Below are 14,946 nucleotides of genomic sequence, written 5' to 3'. Positions count from 1 at the left end.
TAACTCTTATAATAAGACAATTTTTACTTGCATTACCCCCCCCCCCCAAAGAATATGCAGTTGAACTGGCTTTCTTTTCTTTTCTGTTCTCGTTTTTCTTTTTCTTGACATATTTATTTGAAAGTTTAAAATGGTAATTCCTTCTTGCCTTTTTCATGAATTGAAAGTTTTTATTCTTTATTTTTAGTCCATGCTCATATATTATTAACTTGACATTATATGTAGCATTATTATATAATATATAACAGTTTTGAGTTGTATTATTCAATTGAGTATTGCATATGGATTATAATAAAAATACACAAATGTTTACTTGAAAGTAGAGAGATTAAGACAAATAACATTGGTATATTATATTCACAATAAAAAAAAAATACATACATGTAGAAAACTTATAAAGCCTAAATGTATTTGTATATATCTAAAACTATTTTCAACAGTATTAAATATCCTAAAAGAAAATATTTATGTTAATATAAACAATCTTTTACATGAAACTCCTGAATAAAGCTGTGCTTGATACACACATGTATACATGTAGTGACTAAAAGAAAACTTAGAAAGAAAATCATAGTTGTTTACCTGTATATATTTTTATGTATTATGCTTGACTACAGGTGAGTGTGTATGTGGTACTCTTCAATTCAAGAAAGATATTTGTGTATTTTTGTTGCTATGTGCCTTTTTTGACCTTGAATAATATGACCATTTATATTGCAAATATAGTGACATTGCTGTACTGTCTTTTTTGCTTGTGTTATTTCCGAAAAAAAAAAAAAAACATATTTGCAATCAAACTTAAAATCTCTGTCATTACCTGAGGTAGGATTTAGGTATAGAACATTTCACACAAAAAATTTTTATAAGATTGGAGATAATACTTCAATGTAATGATAACTTGTTTTTTTGAAGTATTATCAGTCCCCACTTAGTGGACTTTACTTTGAATGGAACTAATTGATTGATTCCTATTAATGTACAAGCTGTTCTTGTGTCACTAGTCATCATTCATTATGGAATATTTTGTGCTTAACATTAGTTTGCAGACAAAAGTCAAATCACTTACATTTTATCCCTAGATTGGTTTATTGGGTTTAGTGACAAGTGTTAATTTACAGCTACTATATTGCCACCAGGGGCATTAGGATGGAAAAAATTATACATTCTGTTGAGCTTGATAACTGAAGAATTCTTTTACTTGACTTCCCCTTGACTATGAATGTTACAGAGATACACTCAAACGCATTGATTAAAAAAAGTATGCTAGGTAGATGAATAATTTATAGATATTGGAACAAATGTATCTTAACAAAATTTAGTGCTATCAATGGCAAGTAAGCTTTTACAGTCATAATGGATAGATACAAGTATGACTGCTGCCTGTTGTCCCTATGGTTTTTTTTTATGTGAATACAAAAACATTTTCCAGGCTTAATACAACTTTTCATTAATTTTCATATTTAACCCAGAAATACTTGATAGTTATTAAATATAATTCAAACGAAATTTGATTCAGAAAGAGAAGTATTAGTTTTGGAAGTACAATATAACACCAACAGTCAGTTTTCAAACTGATGTTTAGTCATATTGTATTTTATTTAAAACTGAAACTACTTCGTATTCAAAATTCTGATTTGATTTTCTGAATTGAACTTTATTGATACACTGTATGGTGAAAAATACAATCTTATTTATTAATCCTGTTACATTTCTCAGTTACAGAAATGACTTTGTATGTTGCCAAAACTTAAACCTAATCAATTCTTAATGACGAAGATTTTGAAGCTACCTTTACACAACATCTACTCGAAGACATTATCATTTTGTGAACAACTGTTAGATTATAGTTTCTTCTATACTTTAACATATACAGATCTTATGAAATGGAAAATAAACATGCTTTATATAAAGTTCTTAATATTAATCTTCTTACTCTGTACCATTAATTAATAAATAGTAACACCCAGTGAAATGAGTAATTTCATGTTTTCAAGTTACCTTTAGGACAAAGATTCAGCATCCAAAAATTCCAAATTACAGTTAGTAGCACAATTATTAAAAACAACAACACATCTTTCATTAATTTTGTTACCGGGTTTGATACATTATACATATATATATATATACAGGGTTTGTGAAAGTCCTTGGATTTGTCTGTGTGCTCAATAGCATATATATTTTTTAATGAAAGTACATAAAAGTTTTGCTAAATATCTAATTATTTATGTGTGAAGATGCCTAAGGTCTATTACCTGAACATTATTTGTGGCATTTTCTTTAAAAGACAAAAAAACAGAAATACAGAATTAAGTTTTATTTATATGGATATGTAGTTATGAATCTCATAAGTGTGCAAAAGTCATAAACTTGGCTACTTAAATTGTCATGAAACTTTGTGAAAGTCCTTTAATTTTGGATCTGTAAGACTATAAATCCAGAATAGGTGCTAATGAACTGCATCAGCTGTATGTTTTGTTTTTTAACTTATAAAACAAATTATTTATATCATGAAAAAATATGGGTCATCACCTTTCAAATCTTTTTTCTTGTTGTGCTGCATAGACATAACCTACTCATTTATAATTTGTAATGGACATGACACCTTGGTACACATGTGAGAAGAATGATTGAATAACAACTTGTTCTTCCAGTAAAAAACATGAATATATTAATGGCAAATATCTTCATGAGATGTGAATTATTGAATTTTCATGCTACAGAAACGTGCATTCTATGCAGCTTTTCTTCCCTCATAAGGAAAGTAATCATACCATACAACTAAGAACCTCGGAAATTTTAAATAAAGGATGGGATGCATCTCAAGTGATACGTTACTTTTTTAAGGTTTCGACTATTTCTTTCAGTTTTTATCAGAGACATTTCTAAACTATAACCAACATATGAAAATTTATATAAACAATTACTGTACATTTCTAACAAACTATATTTGACTATGAAATTAAGTCCATTAATTTAAAATAATCATCAAATGGTAAAATTTCCACCAGATGGTGCTACATTAAATAATAGCACAATGGGGGTAAACTTGATAAATTAAGCTTGTATTGAAAGATTTGGGAATATGTATATAATTAAGAAATGAAAACAGACTGATGTAGTATAAAGATGACACTACAGATAAATTATGAAGCTGGTTAGGTTTGAGTATGTATTTTTTTTCACACACATTTACTTTTATAAATCTAGTGAATATGACTTTGATCTTAGCAATGTAAAAGTTTTACTTTATTAAAAAGAGATTTCACCTTCATATTTTTGGAGGATTTCAGTTTTTCAGAAACAGTAGAAAAGGATAAGAAACTATGTTTAAACCATTAGAGGGTTTTACAGTCAAAATTTATGAAAAAGCAGAGAATACCTGATACATATTTTGTTACATTAATTTACTTTCATTATGACAAAAAGTATTAGCTAATGTGTGATTTAGACAAATAAATGTAATATGGTAAAATTGATTGAATCACTAATATTGCTGCAAATAACTTAAAGAAATAAAAGTGTTAAAATTTATTAAGCATATGATAAATTAGGCACTGACTCAAAAAAAATTACAAAATGATTTTACTATTCAAACATTATAGAAAGTGCGCAATTTGGCAAAACAGTAAACTTCAGATTAAAACATTTCCATAAACATAAAAAAACTTCAAATATAAAACATAAACCTTACAGTTCAAAAAAATAGCTGAAACAGAAACCCCAAGCTCAATTTCTAAACTACAATTAATGTGAATAACTAAATTAGTTTTTTTTTTATGTTGGGTATGAAGAAATTAATTAATAGCATGCTTGGATATTTCCTTACTAAAATAATTTGTAGCTTCTTAAATGTTTTATAACTTTAGAATGTCGGGTAGGAAGTAACTAATCTGGCAGCTATGAATTAGGGACATTATTTCCATTACAGGCATGACATTATGCAGAGAAATAATTTTAAGAAGGATTTACTCACTGCCTTCTCTACAACATAAGGTACCCATGGTGGGCAGAGCACATTTGGCCCATTGTGTAGCTTTGTGCTTAACTTTAAACAAACAATACAACATAAGAAATTTTATTTTTCAATTGGCATAAAAGCACCAATAAGTGTATTTAGTATAGTTCAAGGAAATTTGATCCAAGCCTAACCCATTGGTTAGTGTGCTTGGCTGTGGATCTGCAGATCTATCACTTGCATTCTGTTACAGAGAAAAGAAAAAAATTATATTCACTTTGGAACCATGGGTGCATTGTAAGGGTGACTGACAAATCTCGCCATTCAGTAAGACCAGAGTAGCCAAAAAGTTAACAGTGGATGCTGTGCTGTTCACTAGGTGCCTTTCCTCTAGTCTGTCAGTTTAGAACTAGGGACAACTAGCACAGATAGCCCTTTGAGTAGATTAGTACAAAAAATCCAAAACTAAACAATCAAGGAAATTTTTTTTATACTTTCTAATGATCTATATTTAAAAATCTTAGATTATCCATATTTAAGCTATTTTATTTTTCTCGGCACTTAAGCCAGTTTTGTTTCAGAAAATGTTATTCAGGTTAAAAGAACAGGTGATGAAAAAATGACAGATCGGATAACTCCAAAGAAATTAAGAATCACATGCAAAAGAAAATACTGCTCCATTTTACTTGAAACAAAGTCCAAGAAAAATTATCATTTTGTAATACTACAGCCAGTAGAAAGCAATGAACAAAAAAAAGGTCATAAAATGCTGTATCTTAATCAGTCATAACTTTTGCATTTCTATTATGCTTTAAGAGCTATATCATTCACAGAATTTTCCTTGACATCATATCTAACCTAAGAAGAACATTGGTTAGCTTGTATAATTTTACCTTTGTTTCCATGTATTCAAAACTAAATGAGGTTGGGTGTGGCCAGTAGTTAGTGTGCTGAAATGTGGTTCCAAGGGTCTATGGTTTATGTCCTATTGCCCCCTCTTTCCCTCTTAAAAAATTGTACTCTACCATTTTCTGGTGGTGGGTGCATTATAAGAGTGATAGTCAAATCTCACTATTGAATTAAAGTAGCCCAAAAGTTGTGAGCAGATGCTGTTTCCTTTTAGTTTATCAGCTCAAATTATGGACAGCTAGTGCAAATAGTCAGTGTGTAGCTTTGTGCAAGTATTTGAAGCAAAACTATTTTTCAGTTAGATGCAGTTTAAGTAACACAGCATTGTCATACTAAAAGCTTTGAAACTAAATTAATTTACTCAGTTAAGCTGATTTAAAGTAAGGAAAATATACCATTGAAAGCCTGTAAGGAAATAAACCTAACTAACTGACAGTATAGGCCTGAAGGATAACCAATAAGAATTGCTATCATGCAACTCGTGTTTGCTGCTTGTGCACCAAACAAGTTAAGAAAAATATAAGAACTATGTAAGGAAAACAGGTCAGTTTATACCAAATTATGAAATAAGTTTGTTTGTTTTTGTTGTTTTTTTTGGGGGGGGGTAGATTTTAAATACAAAAAATAGTCAGAAAACTTTTTAATTTTAAAGTTTATTCTCAGTTGCTAGTACAATTTATTGTTTCCTCAGAATAATATGTTCAGAAAAGAATATTTTTGCTGAATTGGCACCTTTTTTTTTAAATTTGTATCTTAACATTTTTAGGAAGTGTTTCGAATTCCCAGACTTGAACAGCAGAAGAGACGTGAAGATGAAAGAGAAGCTGATCGTCGAGATCGAGAAAGAGATCACAGAGACTCAAGGAATTATGAGCGAGAACATCGCAGGGAAAGATCTCATTCAAGAGAACGATCATGGGAAAGAGACAGAAGACGTGATTATAGTCCTGACAGAGACAGAGGATACAAAGACAGGGGAAGAAATAATCGAGATAGATACAAAAGTATGTTAAAAAATATTTTGTAGAAATAATTTATTATAAATACATCTTATTTCACTACAAGTATAATGTATGAAGTAAAACACATTTGATTTTTCTGTATAAGTAACATATACAATTCAACCTTTTTGACAAGATTTATAATTTTTTTAGAGTTTGATAAGGAAAGTGAGATGTCAAAATATTAAGAATAGGAAATGTCAGGTTTTCCAGCTGTGTTAATACTTGCTTTCATTGGCAGTTTGATGTTTTAGTTTAATAATTATATACCTCTTATATCAATGTTAGTAATGGTTGTAGATGAGAATGAAAGTTAAATAATAAATTCTGTCTTTAAACAATTTACCCATAACCTATTTATTTCAATGTAAGCCATATTTTTGGATATACAGAACTTCCCTCATTTTCCTAAAATATTAATAATTATAAACTAATTAAATCAAAGCAATAGTGTTTTAGTGACTGTTTGTAGAACCACTTCATACTTTATTGAATTTCTGGGGTGCTGAGATTCAGACAGTAATACAGTTATTTGTGTAATTTCTCAATACACTCAATAAGATATCAAGGATGTGAAACATTTATGCATGTTTTATTAACCAATTCTTGGTGAAAAAATTGCTCAAAAGGCTTGATCAGTCCTTTTTTTTTTTCCTCACTCTTTGGGTTAAACAAGTTTTTGTTGTTGTTGTTTGTTTTACTGTAGCCTAAGCAAGGGTTAGATGATAAATAACATTATATAGGAAATAGGTGAGGATATTGTATCTGCCAGATCAAAGTTCATGCTTTGTACATCAAGTGCATGTTTGTGCACCCAAATATCACTTTTTAGGCTCATTGATTCCAGATGGATGTACACATTAGCTCATGAAACCATGTATGGTATGAGCACAGTGTATTTATGAGTGTATAGCTGAAGAACTAGCCAGTGTGCAGAAAGTATGAACATTGGTGTGTATAAATATTTTTTCTTGCATTGAAGAGCCCACTATTATTTCAAATTAACAGTTTGTGTCATTTCTTTATCAACAGACACAAATATATATACTAACTTTTTTGAGACTTTCAGTAGTTGTTTAATGCTGAAGTCATATTTTGAATCACTAACTGTCTAGAAAGTAATTTTCAACAGTTAATAGTAACTTATTTTGATGACTAGATGTTAATGTAAGTTTTGTCTGTCATTCATTTATAAAAGATGCATACAAAGCATTTAAGGTATATATGTCAGTGACCACTTTGCTTTCCATGCTTTTGTCACCCATTTACTTGGCTACTTTATGGGTTTATAGTTTTTAATTTTCTAGAAAAGAAACTCGCTCTAGTGTTATCTGATAAGCATTGTTGCAAACTTTTATCCCATTGATAAAAATATACAATTACAACATGCCTTGGAAACTAACACATCTGATGTGATAAAAACACTGTATAGTTGGAGAATAAGAAGAAAAGAATTAGTTATATAACATTTTACATAAATGAAGCAAAATGATAAACTCTGAATACTACAATTGTGGGGGGCTAATTTAAATTAATTTCCTTATAAGCTTATCTAATCAATTTATTTATGAACTCTACATAACCATTTAATGTGGTGACATATTGGCTAAAAAAAACTACTGTTTTAACTGAAATGATAGGTGTCATTCTTTCCGAAACTGTACCATGTTTTATAATCTAATAGATGAGTCACATAGGAGTGAACGAAGGAGATCTCCCATTTCTCCAGAAAGAAAAGATGACAGACGGCGATCGAAAGGAAATAGGAGGAATGAAGATTTTCAGGACAAACCAAAAAGGTATGTTTGCCTATGTCATGATGTTTCTACGCTGAATTGTTATCTCACAATAATAAATGGAGTTATCTTTTTTCAAACCAGGTACATAACTTTTTCCTCAACACTTTCATTTTCTGTGAAGAGTACTTGTTGCTGAGTGTAATTTCTTGTTTCAGTTATTTAACATACCTGAAAGTTACAAAAACATCATTATAGTGACTTTCTACTCATGTAAATAATAGTTTGGTGAATAAATCCTGGGTATGAACATAAAATGAACATTACCAACTATTTATCTTAACAAATGTCTACTCAGAGGATTGAATCTTTGATAAACATGGGCATGTATAAACTGAGGGTAGAGAAATTCAGAAAATATATTGTCAATGCTGAAATTGTTGATTGAAGCTTGGAAGATTAGCCATACTCTGTTGATGATATTCATTTTAATTCTTTCCATGATGAAAAGATGGTCTAAAGAAGATAAATAGGTGGCAAGCTCTGGAAACTGGCCATGAAGTATAAAAAAGTGTAATTGTCGGTTTATGGTTTTTAAGAACTAAGAGAACTGGATTTCTCCTATTAATTATCTTTTTTTTTGTAATTAATGGTATGACATTAATGTGACATTGTTACTGACATAGTCATTGTTAAAGATATTTATATACATTTTCCGTTGGTGTTGTATTCTGAATTAACAGATAAGTATTAAGTCTACAAGGTGGGAGGCTCAAAATCAAATGTTGTATAGATTGAACAAAGACAGAAAGATTCAAACACAAGATTTTAAACAAAATATGAGTTCTTTATTTACTAAGAGAGAACATGTGTCTTACTATACTGATTAACTAGCTTATGTTGTTTGAACTTTCTGACTGCTGAAATAGTGTGGGAAAATGTGTACTTGTAAGAATGACTGAGAATATTCTGTTTATAATTTTTGTGAGACCAAAGTCCTATGTTTGTATACTACAGTCCTAGGTTACCTATGTTAATAATTGTATTTGTTCTACATATTTCAACTGTGTGCTATATTTTCTTCTAATGTGTAAAATATGGGTGCATTTTGAAAACTAAGTTTTATATATTTGTCTTAAAAATCTCTGTATAATATAAATAAATAATAAGTAAAATTTCTAACTGATTTTTAGCCACTGTGAATTTTATAACAAAAAGTAATATATAAAAATTAGCTTTAAAAGTAATTTCTCCTAATTTGACATAAAACTGTATAATCTGTTCTCAGTTTTTTCATGTTTATTTAACATTTGCAATTTTTCTTGTAGCAACTGGCCATAAGGTATAAAAAGTGTAATTGTCGTTTTATGGTTTTTAAAAACTAAGAGAACTGGAATTCTCCTATTAATTATCTTTTTTGTAATTAATGGTATGAAACTAATGAAACATTGTTACTGACAGAGTCATTGTTAAAGATATTTATGTACATTTTCCGTTGGTGGTGTATTCTGAATTAACAGATAAGTATTAAGTCTACAAGATAGGAGGCTCCAAGTCATATACATGTGTTCTTTAGTTGTTAAATTTATGTCCTTGTAAGTTTAAAGTTATCATTTTGGTACTTATCTAAAGAGAGTTGCAAGAAAAAAAAAAGCTAACACTGTCTTTGAATTGCTTTATCAGTGTGGCTTTAATACTTCCATTCTCATTTGTGCTAACAATAAGAATTTTTTTTTCTGTTTTTATTTTATTAAGTTGGTGAGAAAGGAAAAAAAATTTATATTGGCATATTATGACTGATTTAATCTTCATTGCAGTCATAAATTCATTTATTAAATGTCAAGTTTCAGGCTATAAATTTATGTTTGACACTACTTTTGATTGATTTTTGGTTGATCCAGAAAAGACTAAACACAGTTTGACATTTGATAAATACCAGGACTTTGTTTCTCTTTTAATTTAAAAAAGTGTTTATACACTTACAAAGTTTTAAAATTTTTAGCTTTTAAGCATGTGGGTACATGTCTTCACTAATTATGTGCAAATTCATTCATTGTTTTGGGTCATTCCTCTTTTTATAAAATTATTCTCGTCTTGACCTAATGGGATATATAGATGTATCAGAGCCTTTGCTTCCCCTGTGTCTTGACCCCTTGACTACAAACTAGTTACATTGTAAGTAGGTATGTAACTCTTGTGAAAATTATTTACAAAAATGAAACTAGTGGATGAAATTCTTTTAAATTTGAGATGAAAGGTCCTATAAGTATGTAGTTTTGAAAAATATTTAATTTTGATTTTTTCTATTATCTGTAATAATACATTCATTATTTAATGTAGTTATTTGCACTAGGACTCTGAATAGTTCACATGCAATGTGATTTTCATTTTGAGCATAAAAATACTATTTATTATCTTATAGTTTTCATATTTCCTTTGCATAATCTCTAGAACCTCCTAAATGAATATCAAAAGTTTTTTTAAGGTAAATGTTTATATTTTATTTTCCATTTTCTCTACTTTATCACCAACTGTAGTTATTATCATCAATATACAGTGCAATGAAATGTTTAAAATTAAGAAATGGAAATATGTACATTCCTTTTACATTTTTGTAGAATACTTCTGAAACTTCTTTTTGTCATGTTCATAATTTCACTTATTGTTTATTTTTAATGTTCCTTTTCAATTCTTTGTCTTTTATTCTTGATGCAAACCTGTCCCCGTGATGTTCTATTGTTATTATAGGGCCAAGGTCATGCAAATATCATTTCACTAAAGCCATCTTGCTTAGACATTTCCACAAATCGAACTACATCAAGTTAAATGTACACAAATCATAAACCTTTCAGATATGCATTTTAAAACACAAATAATACATAACTAATTAAGATATAAACATAAAATCTGAATGCAGTGTAACTGTTTAGCAAACTAATACATATAAGGCAGGAAACACTTGCCAAGCACTACATATCCCTTAAGAGAACAATGGATTAAGCTTTTTTTGTGTCTAATAATGGCTGGAGACGGCTTGAATGGGTAATGAAGAAAACTTTAATATAACAGCAAATAGTACAACGTTTTTACTACTATTACCCTATTCTAAGACCGTCTCCAGCCATTATTAGTCTCAAAGTGGGTTCCTCGTCATCGAATTCTTTTGTGTCTCATACCACAGATCCATAGACTGATAGAGTTTCTTCACACTATAACTGAATAGTGAGAAATCTGCTCTTTCTGTTGGTTATAAGCATGCTATTCAACTTCAAACCATCACTTGGCAACACAGTTTCCACTTTGCAAGTGGGTGTGGCTGACCTTAAGCTTAGAAAATTTAGAATGTCAAACCCCCATCGAGAAATTCTTGGAAGTTTTCAAATGCTAATGAAAAACAGGTGGAACCTTAATTTCATCTTCTATGTCAACAGTCTTTATTATTTTCTTACAGTATCTTGTGAAATAGCTCTTAAAGTTTAGACTTGTAACTGTGACCAGATCACATGACAACAAAAACTGTAGTTTTAATTGCTGTTTTCAATATTTTTTTTAAATAAAGGAATAAACTTAGATAATATAAAACTTTTAAGTAGATAACATACTTGATAATAGTATTTTCATTAAAATACATTCATATTAAAGTGGTTTAATTAAAGTTTTAATGTAAGTCAGTGACATGCACAGAAGGGGTTTAAAAATGGAGTCGTTGCAAAAGGGTTAATGGGGCGCATCCTGGAAGATTAGTTTTGTTTGAGTTTAAAGTTAATTTTCCCTATAGGGTTGAATCAGATCTGTTTGTGATAGTTTATCATGCAATGAATACATTTTTATTGACTGAAACAGCCTTGTTTTGACATTAAATTAAGTGTTTTGGTGAGTATGACTTTCAGAAGCTGGTGAATAATGATTACAATTATTCTTGTCATAAGACATTAGTATTAGGCCTGTTACATTTTTAAAAACTGCATTCGTTAACTAGTTCCTTAGGGATTGTTAAGAATGAGAAGAGTGTATAATAATAGTATTCCAGTCACATTATACCCATCATACCTTTTGCCAACAATGCATTTTGCAGAGCTCTTCAGGCTGGCTGGGATACAACAAACACAATAGTGGTTGGAACACTATTTATATGAGCCATTTGCATCATCAGTTATAGATATGATGGATATAATGTAGTTGGAATACTATTATTATACACTCTTCTAGTTCTTAAAGACCAGTTAAATAATTTAATGTTTAAAAATGTGATAGGCTTAATACCAATGTCTTATTACAAGTATAATTGTAAATAAGGTAATTTGTTTCTTGTACAGAACTCTGTTTTTTCTAGCTTTTCATCAGATAGGGTTGTACAAATTCACCTTTAATGTCCTGTGTAACATTGACATATGATCTTAAAGCTTTGTATTGTTTTCCACTGTTGTCAGAAACTTAGAAAATATACCATTTAATCAAAGTATTACCTTAGCCAACAGATTATGTGGTTGATCCCAGCAGATCTAGTTGCTATCATTAGAGATCAATTCATTATATATTAGAGGAGATAACAGCTTCTTCTTGTTCTTTCTTTTCTGCATACACTTTATTGGCTGTACTTTATGCAACTTGATTTAAGTCTAGCCTAAAATAATAGGTCACAGACACAAATCCAAGCCCTTGGCTAACCCCTGCTGTGCACAACTTGTCAAATAACAGAATTAAGACAAACTAAGATTGATGAAACTTTTTCACAAGTGCATTAACTAACTGAAGGGAAAAACATAACGTTTTTAAAAATTTTCTTGAATTTATATATATTATTATTATTATGTTTTTATTTACAAGGATTAAAATCATGATAGCTATAGCTACCACAGTTGACAAATTATATGTATAACTGTACTTCAGTTTTGTGATATGAATTAATTGCTGCTAAAATTAATATTATTAATAGTATTAAAATGTGTTTTCATAAACAAATAAAATTTTTTGTGAGTATTTAGTATAAGAACTGTTCTTATTAAAAAAAGGAATATTCATAAATTTTAATTACATGCACACTATCTTTGAGAAATGTTCTGAAATATTTCAAATTAATAATTCAAATATTGTATTAGGTGCAGCCAGCCCTGACAAGGCATATTTCAAGTGCTTAATCAGAAATTCTAAATTTATATATGAACTTTTTTTTTTCTCAGTTTTTAATTCTTTTATTTTCTTGCTCTTACTGAAGGGGGCCGCTTCTTCCTACACCTTCCATGAGCAAAGAAGAACGAAGGCAGTTGTTTGCTATGGAAATCCAGCAAAAAGACCATGAGGAGGCATTAAGGAAACAGCAAGAGCTTATCACTTTTGCACCAGGATTAACTTATGGTTATGATGCCCCAGTAGCTTCCTACACACCATTTTTTGACATGAATGCAGGATTTTATCAAGGTCCTGTACCTGGTAAGCTCCCAAAAATTAAGAGATACTGACAGTATTGTTTTTAGTTTATTAATTTTTATTCTGAAAATTTGATAATAAAATGATGATAATCCAAGAACATAAAGATGGGAATAATAAAAACAGTTCGTAATTTTGTTTCTTAATACACCCAAAAACTTTTTAATAAGTGTTTTTCTAAGAATAACTTAAATTTTGTCAAAACAAAATACATTTAGGTTGTTTTTAGCAGACAAATTATACATCAGAAGTCATATTCTTAAAGTTTCTTCAGGTGAGGAAATACGTAAAAATACCATGACACCGGCAAGAGTTGGCACAACAGTTGCCATGAATTCATTACCCATATTCTTATTGGTGTAAAAGAGAAACAACACCTAAAAAATATCATATCACTTCCAAGAGTGACAGCAGTTGCCATGAGTTCATTATTCATATTCTTATTGGTGTGTTGTTTCTGTTTTACACTAAAAAATATCATATCACTTCCAAGAGTGACAGCAGTTGCCATGAATTCATGATTCGTATTCTTATTGGTGTAAAAAGTAATCAGAAAATATATAATTTTACATTCTTTTGAAAATGTAAGAAAAAGGAAAGTACAGTTTTTTAAATTTTAACCCTATGGGCACAGGTGAAGGTCAAAGTAATGATTTTTTTACAGTTTCCCATTGAGCAAGATTTTACGTATTTGATGTCACAGTTATCAAATATTCGTTTTACTATACATTGTCAATTTAGCAACAGTTTGTGGTAGAGGAGAGTAAATACTAGAAACATTCTAGTTTATATCTGAGTAATAACTATGTTATAATGAGTAATTTACATTAAATTTCATACTTCTTGGAAGGATGATAAATAAATATAGAAGAAGGAAGACCTAGGAAGCAAATGCAACAATTCTCATACTAGGGAAGATTGAGAATTTTTTTTAATATTTCCTTGTAAAAATTAAGAACTTGAAACTTATACAGTATTAAAATTTGATGTATTATCTATGTTTTGATGCCAAGTTTATTCATATACCATAATAATAAAGAAGATTGATTAAATTGTGAATGTAACTCCAAGAAGTTGTAACATGTGCACTTTGACCTGCATGTGGTGAGAGGGTTAATAAGTATTAACTCTCTCAATATGGGCTTGGTCAAGTTGACCAACCATGTCTCCTCTATATACTCATTTTGAAGTCTTTATAGATTTAATACTTCTAACTTTCACTATAGTGTGTATATTTTCACAAAATTTATCAGTCTTTCAGTTAACATTATAAGTCTTTCACATACAAAAAACATATTTTTTAGTGAAGTATTTTTCATAAACTAAAGATTTGTCCATGAATATATTGAGTATTTGTTTTAAATAGTCTGTGTGAAAAGTAATTTTCATGTTAAGATTAATAATACTTCATCTCAAAAATCTCAAATTTCCTTTGTGTAATCCCTAAAATCTCCTAAATACATTTCAAACGTGATTTTTTTCAGTAAAACTTTATATTTTATCTGATATTTTCTCTACCCTATTTCTATACAGAATTGGTCAGTTTGACTGACCTCGTAATCACAAAAAAAATTGAAATAAATCTATATTACTCTTTTTTTTTTTTCTAGAATGACTTCAAATTGTAACATGAAACTACATTCGTTTTTCCTAAGTAGCTATAAGCTCATAACAGTATACATCTATTTATAATTAAATTTTATTGTTTTATTGCCCTATTGATTGCTCTTTGAACTGTGTCTAACTACTATTCATGCCAATATAAGTTGTAAATCACTTGTGGAACTTGCACTTCATGTTACACTATTGAATTACATCACCCACGATCTACTATGAGCTGCTCAAGTGTGTGTGCCTCGTTAAACATTTTTATTATATTGTTATTATTTATTTTACCTAATTAAATCTTAACTAACTT

General features: G+C 29.4%; 1 protein-coding gene across 2 annotated transcripts in view; it reads left to right on the top strand.

Moving 5' to 3' along the window:
• The window catches only part of LOC106458363 (histone-lysine N-methyltransferase SETD2-like), a 124,804-nt gene that overhangs the window by 83,081 nt on the left and 26,777 nt on the right, over window positions 1-14,946 (top strand). For both annotated transcript variants that reach the window (XM_013917870.2, XM_022384554.1), the window contains exons 12-14: window positions 5,631-5,868; window positions 7,550-7,664; window positions 12,817-13,031. In XM_013917870.2, coding sequence (XP_013773324.2) covers window positions 5,631-5,868; window positions 7,550-7,664; window positions 12,817-13,031 — 568 coding nt within the window. The remainder of the gene's footprint in view (window positions 1-5,630; window positions 5,869-7,549; window positions 7,665-12,816; window positions 13,032-14,946) is intronic.

The sequence above is a fragment of the Limulus polyphemus genome, unplaced genomic scaffold (genome assembly GCF_000517525.1).
Source record: "Limulus polyphemus unplaced genomic scaffold, Limulus_polyphemus-2.1.2 Scaffold451, whole genome shotgun sequence".
NCBI classification, from domain to species: domain Eukaryota; kingdom Metazoa; phylum Arthropoda; class Merostomata; order Xiphosura; family Limulidae; genus Limulus; species Limulus polyphemus.
Note: the sequence above shows the minus strand (reverse complement) of the source record. Positions and strands in the feature narration are given on the sequence as shown.